Consider the following 20,331-nt stretch of genomic DNA (forward strand, 5'->3'; position numbering starts at 1 on the left):
TTTTCCGTTTACTGGACGGTTTTTGGTTCATGCATCCAACCAAAGGCCTCATAACACACTTCATGAGTCAGCCACACGCACATTTAAACTACCACTCAGCATCGACTGACCAACGCACATCATTTCAGAATAACTTTGTGAGGTTCAGTTTTCAGTTTGAGCCTTGAAGGACTGAATGTTCTCAAGTATTTTAGTGGAAAAAAAACTCTCAATCGTCTCTTTCAGTGTAACCACATTCCTCTGAAACGCACTCGTGTCTATCTTTCCATTTCTCTGATTTCTTATCAAATGTTCAAATTCACACGCGGTGTGCTGGAATGGAGAAACAGGTCCCTGAATCACCTGCGTGTACTGCAGGGCGTGTATGCATGTGTGCCACTCGTTCTGTCTGAGAACACGTCAGCGAGCTGACGGCGGAGGTGTGAGCTCTCTGAATGCTTTGTGTTGGGTATCATGTTTCCTCTCTGACCTATGACTCTGAGGTGAGAATTTTGGGGGACATCATTTGTCTCCCCAAATTTTGCAGCTTTCACAGACAGCGAGTTTGAACTCTGAGTCTGCTTTAACTTTGCGATGCCCACCCAGTGTGGTCACGACACAACCCCCGTCAGCCTTACACAACTGAGGACAAAATGAAAAGAAAGAGCTGAACCAGGTTTGCTGTGAGTACAGTCATGATGACTGGCAGACATCCGTGTGTTTGTAATAAAAGCATCCAGCTCTTCTGGCCTGACGACTGTAGGGTGATATTTTTCACTTATCCTTGGACTCCAGGCGATTAGCGCATGCCTCACACCCACAGACTGTAAATAACAATGCAAACTTCTTGAACTCATGCCAGATCAAATAGCTGTAAGAACCTGTAACAGGAGCTGTACTGCCCATCCCCACTTCTAGTGGGTTGAACCTGAGATTCTGCCGTGTTTGAATCCAGGAGGACACGACTGTAAGAAAGAGGAACAAATTTTTAGGAGCTTCAGTTCACAGACCAATGAGACAAACGAGGTGGATCAGAATACTTTAATATCAAAGGAAATTCATTTGTCATTATTGCGTAACAAAAAAACAAAAACTAAAAAAAACTTCCACTAGAAAACAGGGAAAAGGGGCGGAGTCTAGTGATGTGTCAGAACAGTCAATGGTCAGAACAGTAGGAACCTGTAGATGAGTGCAGGTGAAGAGGCACAAACATCATTTCTACATGTTTCTGTGGGAGTGAAGAACGTCCACACACGGTAAATGTTTCCAGGGTTCATCATCCTGCTGGAGCTCCATTTCAGCCTTTGGTCGCTGACAGTTCACCTGGCCGTGCTTCACCAGTATCCTGGCAAACACAGGTGTGAGTTTTGACCTTTTCTTAAAGAAAAGGTGAAGCTATTAGATCTGCTGCCCCCTCCTGATCGGGTCTCGGGACAGTCAGGCTCATCAGTAACTTTGCGCATGTACGCAGCTCGTGTGACGTAACACGCTCCGTTCCACGCCATCACGCACGGAGTTGCGGCGGGGCGGAAAACAGATGCGCTGCGGGATCGGAGCGGACGGTGAGCGGCAGGGACGGCTCATATGGACTCGGTACCGGCACCGGGATCCAGCTCAGGTGAGTCCCCGCGCGAGTGAACGCCGCCTTGCTCCCGGTGTGCCGCGGGTTCGCGTGCGTGCGGCAGCTCGCGCTCAGGTTTGTTCCTGTCCACGTTTACACTGTTTACAAAGGAGCCATTCACGCCGGGGTTCACACCGGCTCCCCTGAGCCCCCACGGGAAGTGACAAGCCTTTGAAAACGGCGTCCTTGTTTCACCGTGACGCTCAGTAACGTTGTGCTCATCACACAACACAGCGCGCCGCCGTACTTCGTGACGTCACCGCAGTAGTCCGCTCGTGCCACGCTCACACCGGCTGTCCAGGTGAGGCTGAGGCACGCGTGCACCTGGATCAGTCAGCGCAGGGAACACCGGGACCCTACGTGCCTGCGCGTGCACACCGGCAGCGTGCACCACCTGTAACCCGATTAGCACGTCACACCGTCAGATTCCGCTGCTGCTCACGGAGGGTGGAGGTGCTCAAAAAGCCTTCATCATGATGATGGTGGTGTTTGTGTGGGTGAGTGAGAGAGAGAGAGTGTGAGAAGGCGTGTACTACGTTTACAAATCTTTGTGGGGACCAACATCTTGGGGACAAAGTGTCCGTCTTCACGAGTTTGAAGGTATTTTTGACACTCAACATGTGGTTTTAGTGTCATTGCTACAGTTGTTGTTACGGTTATAGTTAGGTTCAGACTCAGGGTTAGAGTAAGCGGCTGGGGAAAGCATTATGTCAACTAGATGTCCCCGCAAAGATACGAAAACACGAATGTGTGTGGTGGGAAGCGGGGTAAGTTACCTCCATCATCACCAGTCAGAGGGCGATGGTTAATCATCGTGGTTCAATAATGTCACAAGATACCGATAACATTAAAAATAAGAGACAGATAACGATAAAAAAAAAAAGAGTTAACCATTAAAAATAAAAGGGAGATAACGACTTAAAAAAGAGAGATAACGACTAAAAAAATTAAATGGAGAGATAACAATTCAAAATAAAAGACAGATAAAGACAAAAAAAAAATGATAAAAAAGAGCTAACGGTGAGAAATAAAAGAGAGATAATGATTACAAGTAAAAGGGAGATAATGATTATAAAAATAAACGAGAGATAACGCTAAATTCAGAGCAGCAGTGTCTCTAACATGCAGGAGGAATGTCGGATGGAACAGCCGCCATCGCTGTTGCCGTTTTCTCAGACTTTTGTCATCACTCCACTCTCTGGGTTCGGGTGGCGTTTGGGTGGTGACCCTAAACTCTGCAGCTTTTACTTGGAGCTGTTGACCCGTTGACCAGAGGCAGATGTATTGGGGCGTGGTGTTCAGTTTGAAGAAGGGCTGCGACTCACAAAGACTGAAAATGCAGAAGTGTTTTATCTGTGCTGTGATGCAACATCAGAGGCAGGAAATCAGCAGAAAGTCATAAACGCGCACACACTGAGCTGATCTCGGTAACCTCTGACCTCACAGCTTGAACTGTGACCACATTCAGCACACACACATTATTAGAATGAGACATAATCTCAGGTAAAGGTACCGGTCGTATCTCAGGGATGTTGAAGTGTGCTTACACGGTGGGCTGGACCGGTGAAGCAGTCCTTCCTGTCTCAGGAATGACTGCTTGTCTCATCCCTGACGCTTTCTTTTGGTAGCTCATTCGCCAAACTGTCCTAGATTAGCCCAAGGTTTCAATAAATCAGAAAATGGTTTGAGGTGAAGCTGAGAAGAATAATGACTTTTTTCTCAACCTGAACACAGATAAAGGCTCAGCCATGCTTCACGGGGAGGACAGCTGTGCGGCAGTAGAAGATGGTGGTGAGGAGGACCAGCAACGGCCTCTTATCCTGGAAAGAATTGAGAAGGAAACGGGAAGAACCTGGAGAACGGTTTTGTCTCAGCGGCTCAGGAAGCACTGCTCCTGCACGCCAGAGAAGGCCAAATCCAGAATCCTTAACTTCTTCCCGGTTCTCCAGTGGCTGCCGCGCTACAAGCTCAGGGATTGGATCCTGGGGGATGTTATGTCAGGAGTGATTGTTGGAATCCTATTGGTTCCCCAGTCCATAGCCTACTCCTTATTGGCCAACCAGGATCCCATATACGGCCTGTACACGTCTTTCTTCGCTTCCATCATCTACGCCCTCCTGGGCACTTCCAGGCACATCTCGGTGGGGATTTTTGGAGTGCTCTGTCTGCTCATTGGCCAGGTGGTGGACAGGGAGTTGGCCCTGGCGGGATACCTCCCGGAGAGCAGCCTGAGTGGGAATGACAGCAGTGTCCCGTTGGCTGGGAATGACAGTGGCGTGGTGGGATGTGACCGGAGCTGCTACGCGATTGCCGTGGGGGCCACAGTTACCTTTACTGCTGGGATTTACCAGGTAAGTGTGCAGGGGCACATGTGGGCTTTAATGACTGAGCATAGAACCACACTACCTTACTTCTGCTCATCTCTTTCAGGTGCTAATGGGCCTTCTGCAGGTGGGCTTTGTGTCTGTCTACCTGTCGGACTCCCTCCTCAGCGGCTTTGCTACAGGAGCCTCCTTGACTATCCTGACGTCTCAGATCAAGTACCTGCTGGGCCTGAAGATCCCCCGTCCTCAGGGCTGGTTCACTCTGTTTAAGACGTGGTACGGCCTGCTGAGCAACCTCGGGAACACCAACGTGTGTGACCTCATCACCAGTCTGGTGTGTTTGGCAGTACTCATACCTACGAAGGAGCTCAATGACCGCTTCAAGTCCAAGCTGAAGGTAAAAGTGTGGCGATGTAACACTCCAGTAAAACTAAAATTAAACCTCCTTTTGGCATCATCGGCCCTAAGGATGCTGTTGGTGGCTCACCTGGTCATTTTGTGAAATAAACTCATCTGTTGGTTTGTTTCCTTACCGAACACATTTCTCTTTGTAAATTTATTATTTATTTATTATTATTTGTATAATTTTCCTTATTATACAAATATTCATTCTATGAAAACAAAAAGCACCCTGTTTCTACCTGTGTGGTTTACTCTGTCCTCACCCTCACCTGTCCTTCTCTAGGCTCCGATCCCATTCGAGCTCTTTGTGGTGATAATTGCCACCCTCGCATCTCACTTTGGCCATTTCAACACCGAATATGGGTCGGGTGTGGCTGGGGCCATCCCCACAGGCTTCCTCCCTCCTCAAATGCCCATGTGGTCTCTGATCCCCAACGTGGCCGTCGACGCCTTCTCCATCGCCATCGTGGGATTCGCCATCACCATCTCACTGTCGGAGATGTTCGCCAAGAAGCACGGCTACACGGTGGATGCCAACCAGGAGATGTATGCCATCGGGTTCTGCAATATCCTGCCATCGTTCTTCCACTGCTTCACCACCAGCGCCGCGCTGACCAAAACCCTCGTCAAGGAGTCGACCGGGTGCCAGACGCAGCTGTCGGGGCTGATCAGTGCTCTCCTCCTGCTGCTGGTGCTTCTGGTGATCGCGCCGCTCTTCTATTCCCTCCAGAAGTAAGAAAAGCAGGACGTCAGTCTAACCTCTAAATGATTGCTAACTAGTCTTCTTGCAGACTGACCTCCTGATGAGGTCGTTCGAGTCTCGATCTTAAGTTTTAATCGGAGCAGCTTTTATGGCTTGTGCCGTCTTTGCCCCATCACTCCTTCAGCTCTTCCACGCTGAGGACGTTGATGCAGGTAGAGGCCACAGCTGTGTGTAAGCTTCTGATAGGCTGCGGTGATCCTCACCTCTCTCCTCTCCTGTTTCTGCTCAGGTGTGTTCTTGCTGCCATCATCGTGGTGAACCTCCGCGGTGCTCTTCGAAAGTTCACCGACATTCCCTGCATGTGGCGTGCCAACCGCATCGACGCCTTCATCTGGCTGATTACCATGGCAACCTCAGCGCTGGTCAACACGGAGCTGGGGCTTCTTGTGGGGGTTTTGGTGTCGGCTTTCTGCGTCCTGGGCCGAACTCAGCGGGTCCAGGTCCTGAAGCTCGGCCGGGCTATGACCAGGGAGCATTACGAAGATCTGGCGTCTTACAAAGGCCTCCAAACGCACCCCGACGTGGCCATCTTTAGATACGAAGCGCCAATCTACTATGCCAACCAGAGCCTGTTTAAAAAGTCTCTGTACAGGTGTGTAGGACTTGACCCTGTGAAGGAGAAGAGCCGCCGTGTCAAGTTCCAGAACAGCAAACCGCAGGAAGAGGCCGCCGGAGTCCCAACTAGCAAAACGGACGAGAAAGAGGCCGAAGCTCCTGCAGCCGTCACCCTGATGATGGACACAGCCTCCCGTTACTTACGCAGGATAGTGATTGACTGCAGCGCCGTCTTGTTCCTGGACACTGCCGGAGTGAATGCTCTAAAGGAGGTCCGCAAGGATTACGGAGAGCTGGGGGTGGCGGTGGAGTTGGCTCAGTGTAAGACCTCTGTGCTGGACACGCTGGAACGAGGAGGATACTACTGCAACCAAAAAGGAGGCGACGCAGGAGAGAACCACACGATCTTCTTCACTATCGAAGACGCCGTCCGCCACGTCGAAAGCCACAGCACTCCTAACGGAGACTATGATAAGTCCTAAAGAGACAACACGTCTATGTTTACATGTCTGTAGCGTGTGGCTGCACAGATGTGCCTTTGTAACAGTTTTCTGAAGTCCTACCTTCATCTCAGGTTTCTGCATCCAGACAGGTGATTAGTCACCACAGTGTGAACGTCCATGTACCGATAACTCACCTGTGGACTGTATAAGAAGAACCAGCCACCCACGAGGAAAGAATACCCAGACCCTACCTGACAGCTTGAGTCTGTGTCTAAGGCAGACTCAGCAAGTTTACATCTGCATAGTACAAGTGCTGCACAGTGTAAAATATGTGTTTTATACTGCACAGTGAGTACAAGTACTGCACAGTGTGAAGTTCAATTCAACTGTGCAGTTGGAAGTGTTCCCAACTGCACAGTACAAGTACTACACAGTGTGTAAAAGTCCTGCACAAGTGTGAAATATGGTAAATGGCCTGTATTTATATAGCGCTTTACTAGTCCCTAAGGACCCCAAAGCGCTTTACATATCCAGTCATCCACCCATTCACACACACACACACACACACACACACACACACACACACACACACACTGGTGATGGCAAGCTACATTGTAGCCACAGCCACCCTGGGGCGCACTGACAGAGGCGAGGCTGCCAGACACTGGCGCCACCGGGCCCTCTGACCACCACCAGTAGGCAACGGGTGAAGTGTCTTGCCCAAGGACACAACGACCGAAGACTGTCCAAGCCGGGGCTCGAACCGGCAACCTTCCGATTACAAGGTGATCTCCCAACTCTTGAGCCACGATCGCCCCCCTTCATAAAGGATCATGCCCTAGTGTTGTTTATAGAAACCAGAGCCGTATTCTGACTTAATTTTTTAGATACTGAGTCGGAACGATGCACGTGCACATGTTCAGGATGACGACTGGGGTTAGTATTTAAAACAGGTGTAAATGATTTAGTGTTTGTTTGTTTGTTTTTTTTTGTTTGTTTTTTGTTTTTTTTTATAAGGTCTAAACTGGATTTTTTGCCACAATCAAAAACAATCGTAATCGTCTGCTGTTTTGTGTTTGGGTCCATCAGTCCAATCATGACTGACGCCTCAGGGAAGGAAGTTTAAAACGCGTGTAGAAAAAAGCAGCAGTTCTGCTGCTCTGAGGAGAGACTTCGGAGGTATCTAAATGCTTTAGATTTTTAGATCAGAACCCTGCTGGATAAAAACATAGATTCTTCATACGTGCTTAATAAGAAGCAGCCACCCTGTGCCTGAACATGAACGTGCAATGACCCGAGGAAGCATTTGTCTGTTAGCACTGATCACAGGTGTATGCATGTGCTTCCAGATCCTCTGACAGACAAATATTCCTCCGGTGAGGATGAGAGACTCTTCCTGTTTAACTGTTAGCTGCAGTCACATGACCTTGGCCTGTGCCTTCTTTCTGTGAGTCGGGTAATGAATAAGGCAAAGTTCAAGTTGAAGAAAAACAAAAGTGCAGTGTGAGATTTCGAGGTTGCTGTGATGTTGATTCGTGGGGGGTCAGAGATCATGGGTTGTGCCTTAGTTAACCTGACCTCTGTGACCCCCCCCCCTACACACACACACACACACACATGATGAACATAGCCTCCCGTTACTTATGCAGAGTAGTGATCGACTGCAGCGCCATCTTGTTCCTTGACACTGCCGGAGTGAATGCTCTAAAGGAGGTCCGCAAGGATTACGGAGAGCTGAGGGTGGCGGTGGAATTGGCTCAGTGTAAGACCTCCGTGCTGGACACGCTGGAACGAGGAGGATACTACTGCAACCAAAAAGGAGGCGACAACACACACACACACACACACACACAGCAGAGAGAGGTTTTGATGTGCTTTCTGTAGCTTTAATGAAACCTGCCTCAATAAACTTGGTAGCATTATTATTCATAGAGCACTTAATTATTAGAAAGGCTGAAGTTAGTTCTTAAGCAGATGTATTCTACAGTTTTTTATTATGAGAAAATTTTGTATGTATACGTGTTTCTGAGTATGTGCCTAAAGCTTATGCACTAAAATTTTGTACATGAGTTTTACTGTAAAGCAGCACAATCCTTGCAGCAGTTTTACTCTTTGCACTTTTCAAAGCTTTTTTATTATCTTAAATATCCAAACGGTCCATCCTGGACGCCCCCACGACCCCCACGCTCCATCCTGCTTCCATCTCAATCATGATAATCAGATAATTGAGCGGCTTATCTCAGCTGAGACCAAAAATGTTTTTTTGCTCTTGACCTTTGAACCCTGCTTTGTTTAATGTATGTTCACAGCACCAATGTTAAGTTTTAATGCTTGAACCTTTTTAACTAGCTGATCAGGGTAAGAACAGAAGTTTGTTCTCAATGCAAAAGTGTTGCTGAAATGGAGCGTGATAATAGGCAGTGATGGAAGATTTTAAACTGGGAAAATCTTTGAAGAGTTGTTTTTATACTGGGTGTATGTGACAGGACGTGGCGTTTCCAGCCTCTGTCCTTGCTAATTTAAAGCAGTAGTGGTATATATTTTATAGCTGTTTTTACAGAGAAAATCAAAAAGAATTATGGATTAGTTTTGCTGCAGAGTTGTAAAAGTTGATCACACAGCCGTTGATGGAGGTGAATATGCTCGGTGACGTGAGAGTTTCACGTCATTCTCCCTGAACGCTCGCCCGAGCAGCTAAACACACACGCGGTGCTTTTAGAGAACAAAGTCCTCGCTTCTGTATCTAAATGTTAAACAGAAAAACATGACGTAAGCTCCCATTTATTCCAATCAGCTTATTTACGTTTATTGTGTATCCTGGTATCAGAATGAAGCGGTGTTTTACTGGAAAATAAAATCCTGTCTGATTCCTCTCTTGTTTTTCTTCATTACTGCATTTACATAGCTCATATTCTCTAACAGTGGTTTCCAAAGTGGGGGACGCGGTATGAATAGCAAAAAAAAAAAATGCTTGGACACTGCTAGCATAATGGACAGGCTTTTTGACGGGGCTTCTACAAAAACGCAAAGCAGAAAATGAATCATCGCCAAATATGGTTCCAAGCCAAAGACTAAAAACAAAGGGTGACCTAGCGAAAAAAGTGATTTAAACTGAGCTGCTTTCTGTGTGAAGATTTCCTTCATTAAACCAAAGTTGATGCACTCGATGAGTCCAGATAAGAAAACAGAAGACATGCAGTATAAAAAGCAGTTTAAAAGTGGAGGGAAACTAAAGAGAGACTCGTTTGGTCTGTGGGGAGTTTCATGGTACCGAACAATAATTGTAGAAAAGATGGACGATGCCACAGCACTTCCTCCCATTGCACAAAAATGAAGGCAAAATACCCCGCTTGTGGGAGCTGCCATGTTGCGCTTTTGGAGCTGGAGTCTGGCCGGTAGAGACTTGAAGTGAAGTATCTGTGTGACGCTCCCGCCCACACACCCACTGGACGTGACCGCAAACACACTGTTACGGATTCAAATATTGGGGATGGAGACAAGAGAAAAAACCACAATAACAACACTGGTCCGGCCGGGTTAAGTCAAACGATGATTTTAATAGTCACACGTGTGGGAGATGGACACTGTATGCAGACAGCCTCAGATCTCAAAATGGTGGAGCATCAAACTCTTATAGCCTCTGGTGCCCCCACCTTATCATAAAAGCCTAAACATTCACATGCTTTTCTCTCACACAGCGCCTAAGCTACGACCTTGGCTCCCCGTTTTTCTGCTCCTGCTGAGATGGGGCAGAAAACTCCAGTATGTTCCGTTCTCTTCTAATCAGACAAATAAGGCGATGATTTTCTGCAAACAGTATTTCTTATAACATCATAAAACAATATCATTCATCCACAATAAATCAGCAGTCTAATGTAATGCAAATCAGTTTAACTAATGCAATAGTTATCAGCTTCTTCTAATTCAGGAGAATAATGCAAACTAAAACTACATAATAATTCACAATCTTTAACTAGGGGTATAACATGGCATAAAATAATATTATAATTTAACACTCCCCCTGATGAGCTCGTTAGAATACCGGTAATGAGCTCACCAACACCCTATAATCCAGTGTGGCCGGGTTCATCTCTTCTCACTCCTGAGGTCCTTTGTCCCCCTGATGGGCGAACCATATGTGAGATGACCTCTGTGTTTGCGCAGTTCAGATGTAAGAAAAACTATTATTCCAACAATAGCAGGTACAGATGACACTCCCCAGTTCTCCCACAGCTTTATTTGGTGCTACCTTATACCCTTCAGACGTACTCAGACTAGAACCTCTGTCCAAGGAGCTTTTAGCCTTTATTTTATTGCTGCAGCTACCAGTGTCGTCCAGTTGGGTGATCCTCTGCTCTTCTTTCTTCAACCTCAGGGGTTAGACAACCCTTCAGTCGTGGCACAGATCAGGGGATTATTCTGCCCCGATTTCAAACAACGATCTGTGCATCCTCGGGTCCTGTGTGTCCTCCAGAAAAAGATCAGGAACGCGTCCCCCTTTTGCCCAAGAGCCTCTCGAACCTCGTTGGTCTGGTGTTCCTGGATTTCCGCCAACCCCTTCATGGTTATTGCTGTGTTTATGGGATCCATCCTTTTGGAGTGGCTAGCTGGAGCCCAAACGCCATGACCCTTGGACCCAGCTGGCGTCTCGGCAGTCACTGTGTCTGTCTCTGCTGCGAAGGATCCTCGCCTATCTGTGACCTTGTCTGGTGTCTGTTCCTTTTCTCTGTAAGAGACAGAAAACCAAAACACCTCTCTTCCTAACCCTAATAATCTAATGTTGTTATCTACTGACCTTCTAGTGATTCAGAATTGGTTTAGAATATTCAGAATGTCCCAGGGACTTATTCTAATCATATCCTATGTGTGTATAAGCGTGTTTGCATTTAGCCCTCTGCACTCAAGGCATTTTCCTACACTTTATCAGTCCGGACCATCACGCCGAACGAAGCTTATGACCTTCAAAAAGCCGAGTGCCAACTCATTATAAGCACATTTGCAAGGTGTGTCTGAAAATTACTAAAACCACTCATATTAAGAAAAGACATCAAAAACAAATTAGCCATTTTTAATCCTAACAGTTGCCCCCCCCCAAAAAATCATGTGTTTGCTTCCGCCTACTGTCCCATATGGAGACACAACATTGCAGCTACAAGGTCTCCCAGGTTGTTAAGTTGATCTGTGTGTAATGCTCTGACTCAAGTATATAATCTTAAATGAATGTCATTTAATCAACTACCACTATTTAAAACTTGACTTAAAGATATAATTGAATAAAAGATCACAAAGAATAACATGATATCAGTGTTATGTAAGCGCGTGCGGCCTTCTATGCTCGAAGTCACTCCACACCATAGATCAGCCAAACATCGCGTTGACTATAGCTTTTAACCCTTATTAACTTGAGCACAACTCTATAATGAGCAACAAACTGCAATATGTCTGAAAATGATCATGGTTACACCTGCAATAGAAGATCATATGATTATCCTGACACCTGTGAATATACGATTAAGAATAGAAGATTAACCTGCGGTTATAACAATCACTGGAACACAAATGTTAGTACAATGTCAAAAACTTCAATAGATGTTTAATACAATGCTTGTTATATGATTCTGATGCAATAATAATGCTGATACTAAAATAACAGTAAAACACCCCCTTTTATCCCGTTTAACTTGACACATAAATGTTTATAAATGCCTCTTTTAAATTTTATTTCCCCCTGTTTTCCCCTTACTGACCACCGCAGGGGAAACTTAGTTTTGAATCAGCCATGAATCCAGCTCACCTGATTCATCAGTGAGCCCCACCATCACTGGCGTCTGACAGGGTGGCGCTGCATACTCTCCTTTAATGTCACTATTTTCAACCTGTTAATTAGAGTGCTTAAACCTGAAGTCGACTACGTCCACAACAAGTCAATACAGCTGTAAATGTGGCCAATTATCAATCTATTACCAATCAATAACAACAGATAACTTTTATTTTATGCATGCTTTTAGTCAACCACTCACCCAGAGGATCTCCAATCCCAGAAAATTCCTTCTCCTCATTTAATGAGTCTGTCCTCCTTCCATGGCCTGGTAACTGGTCTATCCAGAGCCACATGATCTCAACATATACATACAACAAGCCAAACCACACCTTGGTCACACCAACCCTTTTCCGCCCTGAAGATGTTCAACGCCATCTTAGTCTGGACTGTCAAAGGTGACTTTAACGCTGACTGTTCCGACAATCCATTTTATAACGTTTCCTGGTCAGATTTGCGAATCTCTGCACCAGGGTTTTAATCGTTTTGCCATTTTCATTAGTTTTTATTTTTTATTTAGTTTCGACTCCAGATTTTCAATTTTTTACCAGTTGTAATCAGTTTTTACCAATCATTCGCTAGTTTAGTCTAGCTTTTATTTCCTGAAAATCGTTAGTTTTCAGCTTAGTTTTGATTAGTGCCAGTTATAGTTTTAGTTTTGTTTTGCAAAAATTAAGTGTCACCAAATCTCAGTTCCATCATATCAGTCATGCTCTTCTGCTTATCCTTGGGTATTGAGACTATTAACTCTTGCAGCACCGGGCGTTCCTAATTTTGGTTCAAGTGAATTGATAGACCTTTTGAAGGCGATTGACTCACACATTTATTTAGATGTCCCAGTCCTGTTGTCTCGGGATGCATCACGCTGCCTTATCTGAGGTTAGCTGTTTTCTGGGGATCCGGGTTGAGTGGGGGAGCTCTTCAAGGAGGGGGAGTGTGCTCCCCCTGATGAGCTCTTCTAGGTAAGCTAGGTTAACCATCTTGTGTGAGCTTTTCAAGTGCACTTCAAGGTTTGTGGGATTTTTAGTTTTATAAATGTCCCTCATAACCCCCTGATGACCCTTTAATTCATTTTTTGCGCACTGCAGTACACATTTAGTTTTTGCTCGTAGCTCTCATACTCTACTTACCACTCATCTAAGTCCTGATGTTTCTTAAAGAGGACAACAGTACCTTTAAAATTATATCACATGTGTGGGGGTGTGGCCTTGCCAATTGTTTTTTTCCCTCCTTTTCAAAATGGCTGGCATGCCCACAAGCACATTTTATGGAAGAAAGAAAGGTAAGCTTGATATTTACATTTAAAATGTTTTGTTAAACTCAGATTTTGATTAATTTTCAAAAATAAACATCTAGTAAATAATTTGAGGGGTCTTTAAGAATTAGGCTTATTTAGTTTCACAGAGGAAATGACTAATTTATTAATGTGTACTCTAGTGCACGTCGGGACTTTGTACTTATATTTATTTCACTTTTTCCTAGTAGACAACTCTTTAACAAAGGCGGAGAGAATTCTCAACAGAATAATTGAGCGAGATTCAAACATAGATTTTACAGAAGATGAGAGTCATGTGAGCCAGGTAGGAGAGGGTGAGAACCCAGGAGGAGCCACACAAAGATTATCGAGATGCAGTGGCAGATGTAATAGAGAAAAACACAGGGCCACCTGAAATCTGTCGTCCTATCTGGTCCAAAACCGATATGTAGGAGAATCTGGAATTTTTGATTTTAAGTTAAAAATAAAATATGGGTAAAATGCAGAAATGTTTTCCAGTAAAGTAAAAAATAAGAGTCATTTATAGATGAATCCATGACACCTGATTATTTCTACAAGATCACGTCGTTGCTAAAAGTTATCAGTGATCTCAATGTGTGAAAATAATCACCGTATCTGGAGTTCAAGCTCCTCTTGGCTGAGAAACGTGGGACAAACATGTGAACAAGACCTGAATAATACCAGTAGTGAAGAGTTCTCTCCAAAAATCAAAAACGGCAGCACGGTGGCACGGTGGTTAGCACTATTGCCGCACAGCAAGAAGGTCCTGAGTTCAATTCCACCATCAGGCCGGGGTCTTTCTGTGTGGAGTTTGCATGTTCTCCCCGTGTCTGCGTGGGTTCCCTCCGGGTACTCCGGCTTCCTCCCACCATCCAAAGACATGCAGCTTGTGGGGATAGGTTAATTGGATAATCCAAATTGCCACTAGGAGTGAATGTGAGCATGAATGGTTGTCTGTCCTTGTGTGTTATCCCTGCGACAGACTGGCGACCTGTCCAGGGTGTACCCCGCCTCTCGCCCTATGACAGCTGGGATTGGCTCCAGCACCCCCCGCGACCCTGAAAAGGATAAGCGGTAGCGAATGGATGGATGGATAGTTAAAAACAATTTTGTTTTCGTAATGTGTTTTTTACCGTCCCAACACTTGATTTATCTTAAAGAAAAAGAAAAAAGAAAAAGAAAAAAACGAAAATACTTTTCCTTTTTTTTTCCTTCCTCCCTGGGTCTCAGGAGGACATTGTGTCTCTCTCCACTACAAGCCACTTGCTATATCTAAAGAACCGTCCTATTCAAAATAATCCTAAATTGGACTCTGGCGCTTTCCCCCGACTCTTCCTGACATGGTCCTGCGCGTGGATGGAGCAGCGACACAGACGACTCGACTAACGTACTGCCTTGACTTTACTATTGCAGGGCACGCCCACATCAATGAAACTAATCACATTTTGCCATAAATCCAGTTAATTTTAGTTAGTTTTGTGAACATTCATTACAGTTTTAGTCAGTTTTCCTTTTTTGTTTTAATTTTATTTCCGTTAACGCAAATGTTTTTCCACTTCTAGTTTTCGTTATTTCATTTGTTGTCTTTAATAATAATAACCTTGCTCTGCACATTACATAATAATTCACAATCTTTAACTAGGGGTATAACATGGCATAAAATAATATTATAATTTAACAACACCTATGGGCTCAAATTGTGGTCATAAATATTTTTTACTTGTAAATCAGGATTTGTATGTGTTTTACACATACAAATTTGTGTGTGTGTAAAAAATATTTATATTATTGACATGACATTGACCAATCAGCTGAAAGGAAGAAAAATGGGGTCCAAAATTCATACTTGTAAGTTGAAATTTGAGTTTCACACATATTTTTTGGCTATGTCCACACAAAAATCTTTTTTACACACACACAAATTCTTTTTACACATACAAATCCTGATTTACAAGTAAAAAATCTTTATGACCACAATTTGAGCCCATAGACGCCACCCTACACTTTTTACTTAGCCCGGCTGCTCCTGTTTATCTGCCGATGGGTTTACCGCGACTTATGACTCGTTAAATTAGGCAAGGCAAGGCAAGGCAAGTTTATTTGTATAGCACAATTCAACAACAAGGTGATTCAAAGTGCTTTACAGAGACATTAGAAACAAGAACAAATAAAAAGCATGATTTAAAATTGATTAAAACAAGCAAATAAACTAACTAACTAATTAACAAACAAACAAACAAACAAACAACAGTATATAAAATCAAAACAGATAAAATCAGAACAGTAGATAAAATCAGTAGTTAAATGTAAGTTTTGAAATTTAAGCTTAAAGTGTGGATTTGGTGCTTTATTCAAATGCAGCTGAGAACAGGTAAGTCTTCAACCTGGATTTAAATAAACTGAGTGTTTCAGCTGATCTGAGGCTTTCTGGGAGTTTGTTCCAGATATAAGGAGCATAAAAGCTGAATGCAGCTTCTCCGTGTCTGGTTCTGACTCTGGGAACTGATAAAAGACCGGATCCAGATGACCTGAGGGATCTGGATGGTTCATACTGGGTTAGGAGGTCATTGATGTATTTTGGTCCTAAACCATTCAGAGCTTTATAGGCCAGCATCAGAACTTTAAAGTCTATCCTCTGACGGACAGGCAGCCAGTGTAAGGACCTCAGAGCTGGACTGATGTGGTCCACTTTTTTGGTCTTAGTGAGGACTCGAGCAGCAGAGTTCTGAATGAGCTGTAGTTGTCTGACTGATTTTTTAGGTAGACCTGTAAAGATGCTGTTACAGTAATCAAGCCTACTAAAGATGAATGCATGGACTAGTTTTTCCAGGTCCTGTTGAGACATCAGATCTTTTATCCTTGATATATTCTTGAGGTGATAGTAAGCTGACTTTGTTATTGTCTTAATGTGTTTTTCTAAGTTTAGGTCTGCATCCATCACTACACCCAAATTTCTCGCCTGGTTTGTGGTTTTTAGGTGTATAGATTGAAGTTCTCTGGTGACCTGTAATCGTTTTTCTTTGGCGCCAAAGACTATTACCTCAGTTTTGTTTTTGTTTAGCTGGAGAAAATTGTGGCACAACCAGTCATTGATTTCCTCAATGCATTTACCAAGAGCCTGTACAGGGCCTCGGTCTCCTGGTGACATTGTGATATATATTTGTGTGTCATCTGCATAGCTGTGATAGTTTATTTTGTTGTTGTTTATAATCTGTGCCAGTGGGAGCATGTAGATGTTAAACAGAAGGGGTCCCAAGATGGAACCTTGGGGAACTCCACATGTGATACTTGTCTGCTCAGATGTGAAGTTACCTATTGATACAAAGTATTTCCTGTTTTCTAAGTATGTTTTGAACCAGTTTAGTACAGTTCCTGAAAGACCTGTCCAGTTCTCCAGTCGTTTGAGTAATATGTTGTGGTCAACTGTATCAAATGCTGCACTGAGATCCAGTAAAACTAGGACTGACACTTTTTCCACTGTCTGTATTCAGACATATGTCATTAAACACTTTGGTCAGAGCGGTTTCAGTGCTGTGGTTCTGTCTAAAACCTGACTGGAAGGCACCGTAGCAATTATTCTGTTTTAAGAAGTAATTGAGCTGTTGAGAAACTGCTTTTTCAATGATCTTACTTAAAAACGGGAGATTTGAGATCGGCCTGTAGTTGTTCATTTGTGTCTTGTCAAGATTGTCCTTTTTCAGTATAGGTTTGATTACAGCAGTTTTTAGTGATTCTGGAAACACACCTGATAATAAAGAAAAGTTGACGATCTGTAACAGGTCTGACTCTAAAGTCTTTGAGACCTTTTGAAAAAACTTGTTGGCAGGACATCTAAACAGCAGGAGGAGGAATTCAGTTGACCTAAGATGTCCTCCAGGTCTTTGCTGTTAATAGGTTGAAAATGTTTCATGGTGTTTAAACAGTTTTTTGGTGGACACAGTACATATCCTGGATCTGCTGTTGATGTACCAATTGCTTGTCTAATTTTTTGGATTTTTTCAGTGAAGAATTTGGCAAAGTCATTGCAGGCCATGGTCGAATGAAGTTCAGCTGCCACTGACACAGGAGGGTTTGTTAGCCTGTCAACTGTAGAAAATAAGACCCGAGCATTATGGCTGTTTTTAGTGATGATGTCAGAGAAGTAGGACCTCCTTGCACTCCTCAGTTGTAAATTATAATTGTGAAGTTTCTCTTTATAAATGTCATAATGAACCTGGAGGTTTGTTTTTCTCCATCTGCGCTCAGCTTTCCTACACTCTCTTTTTTCATTTTTCACCAGTGTGGAGTTTCTCCATGGAGACTTTTTCCTTCCAGAGATAACCTTCACCTTAATGGGAGCAATAGTGTCCATTACATTTAACATATTAGCATTGAAGCTATTGACGAGCTCATTGACTGATCCTCTGGGCAGGTCAGGTGTTAATGGGAAGACCTGGTTAAAAATTGCACTACTGTGTTCAGTTATACACCGTTTTGTGATCACTGTTGTTGATATATTTGTGTGGGCTGAGATTTTACTTTCAAAGAAAACACAGTAATGATCAGACAGGCCCACATCAGACACAGTAACCTTTGAAATGCTCAGGCCTTTGGAGATCAGTAGGTCAAGAGTGTGTCCTCTATTATGTGTGGCCTCTGTTACATGCTGAGTCAGCCCAAAGTTGCCCAGAGTGTTACTCAGGTCTTTAGTCCCTTTGTCCTGAGGGTTGTCCACATGAATGTTAAAATCCCCAGCAATAATTACACAGTCAAAATCAACACAGATCACAGACAGCAGTTCACTGAGGTCATTAAAAAAGTCTGTGCAGTATTTGGGAGGCCTGTAAACATTAAGAAACACAACTTTGGATGGGGCCTTCAGCTGTAAAGCCACATATTCAAAAGACTGAAAACTTCCAGGAGATAGCTGCTTACATTGAAATGATTCATTAAATAAGACAGCAACCCCTCCTCCTCTCCTGCTCGCCCTGACCTCACTGATAAAACTGTAGTTAGGAGGGGTCGTCTCGATGAGAACAGCTCCACTGTTACTGTGGTCCAACCAAGTTTCAGTTAAAAACATAAAATCAAGGCTGTGCTCAGTGATTAAATCATTAATTAGAAATGTTTTCCCAGCTAGAGATCTAATGTTTAATAAAGCCAACTTAAGTGTTTTAGAGGTATTACTTGTCCCCTCGTGTTTGGGAGCAGTCTGTGGCACACAAGGTATGTTTACTATGTTTAAAGATCTTTTAGAGTGCAGCTCTCTGTGTTTTGACCAGGCCACATGTCTCCTGTCACCTAAAAGTACAGAAATTTTAAAACCTTCTAGTAAACAGGGGTCCCAGCTTCTCCTGGGAAAAGTCATCACTGCCATAATCCTCACAGCCCGGACCCTTCACACATCACGCATCAGACTGCGGAGACAGGGCATGAAGAGGAACTAAGGGGGGCGAGGCTGGGCAATGTGACTTCGATTGCTCTGTTGAGGGTGGGGCTCGATGGCGAACCTTTGGCCGCTCTGGTGGGGGGGTTTATGGGGGACAAAAAGGGATTGGGACGGGGGGTAGATCTTAGCCCAGCATTGACCCGCTCCATCATCTCCTCAGTGAATTTCAGGTGTGGGGAGGAGGGAGAAAGGGAGGGGGAAGAGGGTGATGGCCTGTCAGGGGTTTGGGAGACTGGGGAAGGTCGTGGTCCCTTGTCCTGGTCGTTGGTGTTGTTGAGAGAGTTGGAGGCAAATAGGGACCCCTCTTCTTGCCTTAGATGTCTCTCCTTTCTGAGGCTCTTCCTCAGATACCATGGGTGTCTCTCCTTTCTGAGGCTCTTCCCGGGTGGGGGCAAATGGAGCTCCTCCTCAAGGTTTCTGCTGGGCTTTGTCTGTTCTTGGAGTACTGTTTGTTCCTCTTTATGAGATAACTCCTCGTTTATCTCAGCCTTGGCACCAAGCACGGATGGATGACGTATGGAATAAAACAAGTTGGAGGTGAACAGTTTCACCCCTGACTTGTTAAAATTAAATCCATTTGCTTTGAACAGATGCCTGCGTTCCCAAAAAATATTAAAGTTGTCGATAAAGTGCACTGAGTGGTCAGCACATGCTGATATAAGCCATTTATTCAGTGTAAACAACCTGCTGAATCTCTCGTCTCCTCCTCTGACCGGCGGTACAGGTCCACTGATGAATACAGCTGCATTCAGAGAGTTTACAGTATTTAATAATCCAGTAACGTCCCGTTTCAGAACCTCCGACTGTTGTTTGGACACATCGTTTGACCCTGTATGCAGAACAATGTTTGTCACAGTTGGATATTCATCTGCAATTTGAAGAATTCTCTCCTTCAGGTTGTTGACCATATCGTTAGGAAAGCAGAGGACTTTAGTGTTCTTACCGCACATCCTTTGTACATCCTTTACGGCAGAGTCACCCACAATCAGAGTTTCAGGCCTAGCCTTTAGCTTTCCCTGTGGCCTTTCACTTTTCAACAGATTTTCAGACCTTATTTCGCTGCTTTTAGATGGATGGTTGTCCGATATAGATCCAGGGTCCTTTGATAGTGGAGCAAATCTGTTCTGCAGTTTCACATTCAGTTGTTTTGGAGGTTTGTTGTTAACCTTCCTATTCACGGTTGTCCACACTGCAAAAACAGCTATACTTGAAACAAGCCAAATATTCTTAAATCTGACAAAATTTTCTTGTTTTGAGCAAAAAAATCTGCCAATGGGGTAAGCAAAAGTTGCTTGACTAGAATTCTTAAAACTAGCAAATTAATCTAACTGCCATATGCCTTTTAACTAGACAAAATTGTCTAAAATGTATGCTTATTTGAAGAAAATGTGACTTATTATAAGTAAAAGACACTTTGATATTTAGAAAATTTGTACCTAAAATGAGTATTATGCTTTCTTGAACAAGCTGTTTTCAAGAATTATTTGCTTACTTTAAGATTCTACACCTTAATTTAGATTTTTCACATAAAAAAAACACCTTACTATAGGACAAATTTTCTTAACACTGAATTGTTTCTTTCTTGATTGAGCTAACTATAAGAATTATGTTTCGACTCTGAGAACAATAATCAGCAAAAATTCCTGAGAATAAGACACCATCTCTTCAAAAAGCTACTAAAAATAAGGGAATTCATCTTAAATTAAGACAGCAAAAGCACTC

At 43.9% G+C, this 20,331-nt stretch overlaps 1 protein-coding gene across 5 annotated transcripts; it reads left to right on the forward strand.

Moving 5' to 3' along the window:
- Nucleotides 1–256: 256 nt before the first annotated feature.
- On the forward strand, nt 257–9,589 carry slc26a2 (solute carrier family 26 member 2). 5 transcript variants are annotated; one of them, XR_005697435.1, is made up of 8 exons: nt 1,384–1,597; nt 3,335–3,951; nt 4,031–4,321; nt 4,610–5,058; nt 5,319–6,435; nt 6,543–6,553; nt 7,056–7,060; nt 9,073–9,084. XR_005697435.1 is itself a non-coding variant. In XM_040043142.1 (5 exons), exons 2-5 carry the CDS (start codon nt 3,349–3,351, stop codon nt 6,124–6,126), a joined length of 2,151 nt encoding a protein of 716 aa, XP_039899076.1. In that variant the 5' UTR covers nt 257–1,235; nt 3,335–3,348; the 3' UTR covers nt 6,127–6,524. The 5 variants fall into 5 exon arrangements, 3 of the variants coding, with proteins under 3 accessions (XP_039899076.1, XP_039899077.1, XP_039899075.1); XR_005697434.1 differs by lacking the exon at nt 6,543–6,553 and adding an exon at nt 6,829–6,831 and having other exon boundaries at nt 5,319–6,462; nt 6,917–9,589; XM_040043142.1 differs by lacking the exons at nt 1,384–1,597; nt 6,543–6,553; nt 7,056–7,060; nt 9,073–9,084 and adding an exon at nt 257–1,235 and having other exon boundaries at nt 5,319–6,524.
- The last annotated feature ends 10,742 nt before the right edge of the window (nt 9,590–20,331 follow it).

Source organism: Simochromis diagramma, unplaced genomic scaffold (genome assembly GCF_900408965.1).
Source record: "Simochromis diagramma unplaced genomic scaffold, fSimDia1.1 OVJJ01000433.1, whole genome shotgun sequence".
NCBI lineage: Eukaryota > Metazoa > Chordata > Actinopteri > Cichliformes > Cichlidae > Simochromis > Simochromis diagramma.

Excerpts from the sequence above, each read along its gene's own strand:
- slc26a2 (XM_040043141.1), top strand. The coding sequence starts at position 1,564 with ATGGACTCGGTACCGGCACCGGGATCCAGCTCAG. Across the intron at positions 1,598-3,334 it reads GGCACCGGGATCCAGCTCAG|ATAAAGGCTCAGCCATGCTT; the intron begins GTGAGTCCCCGC and ends ACCTGAACACAG. Across the intron at positions 3,952-4,030 it reads TTACTGCTGGGATTTACCAG|GTGCTAATGGGCCTTCTGCA; the intron begins GTAAGTGTGCAG and ends CATCTCTTTCAG.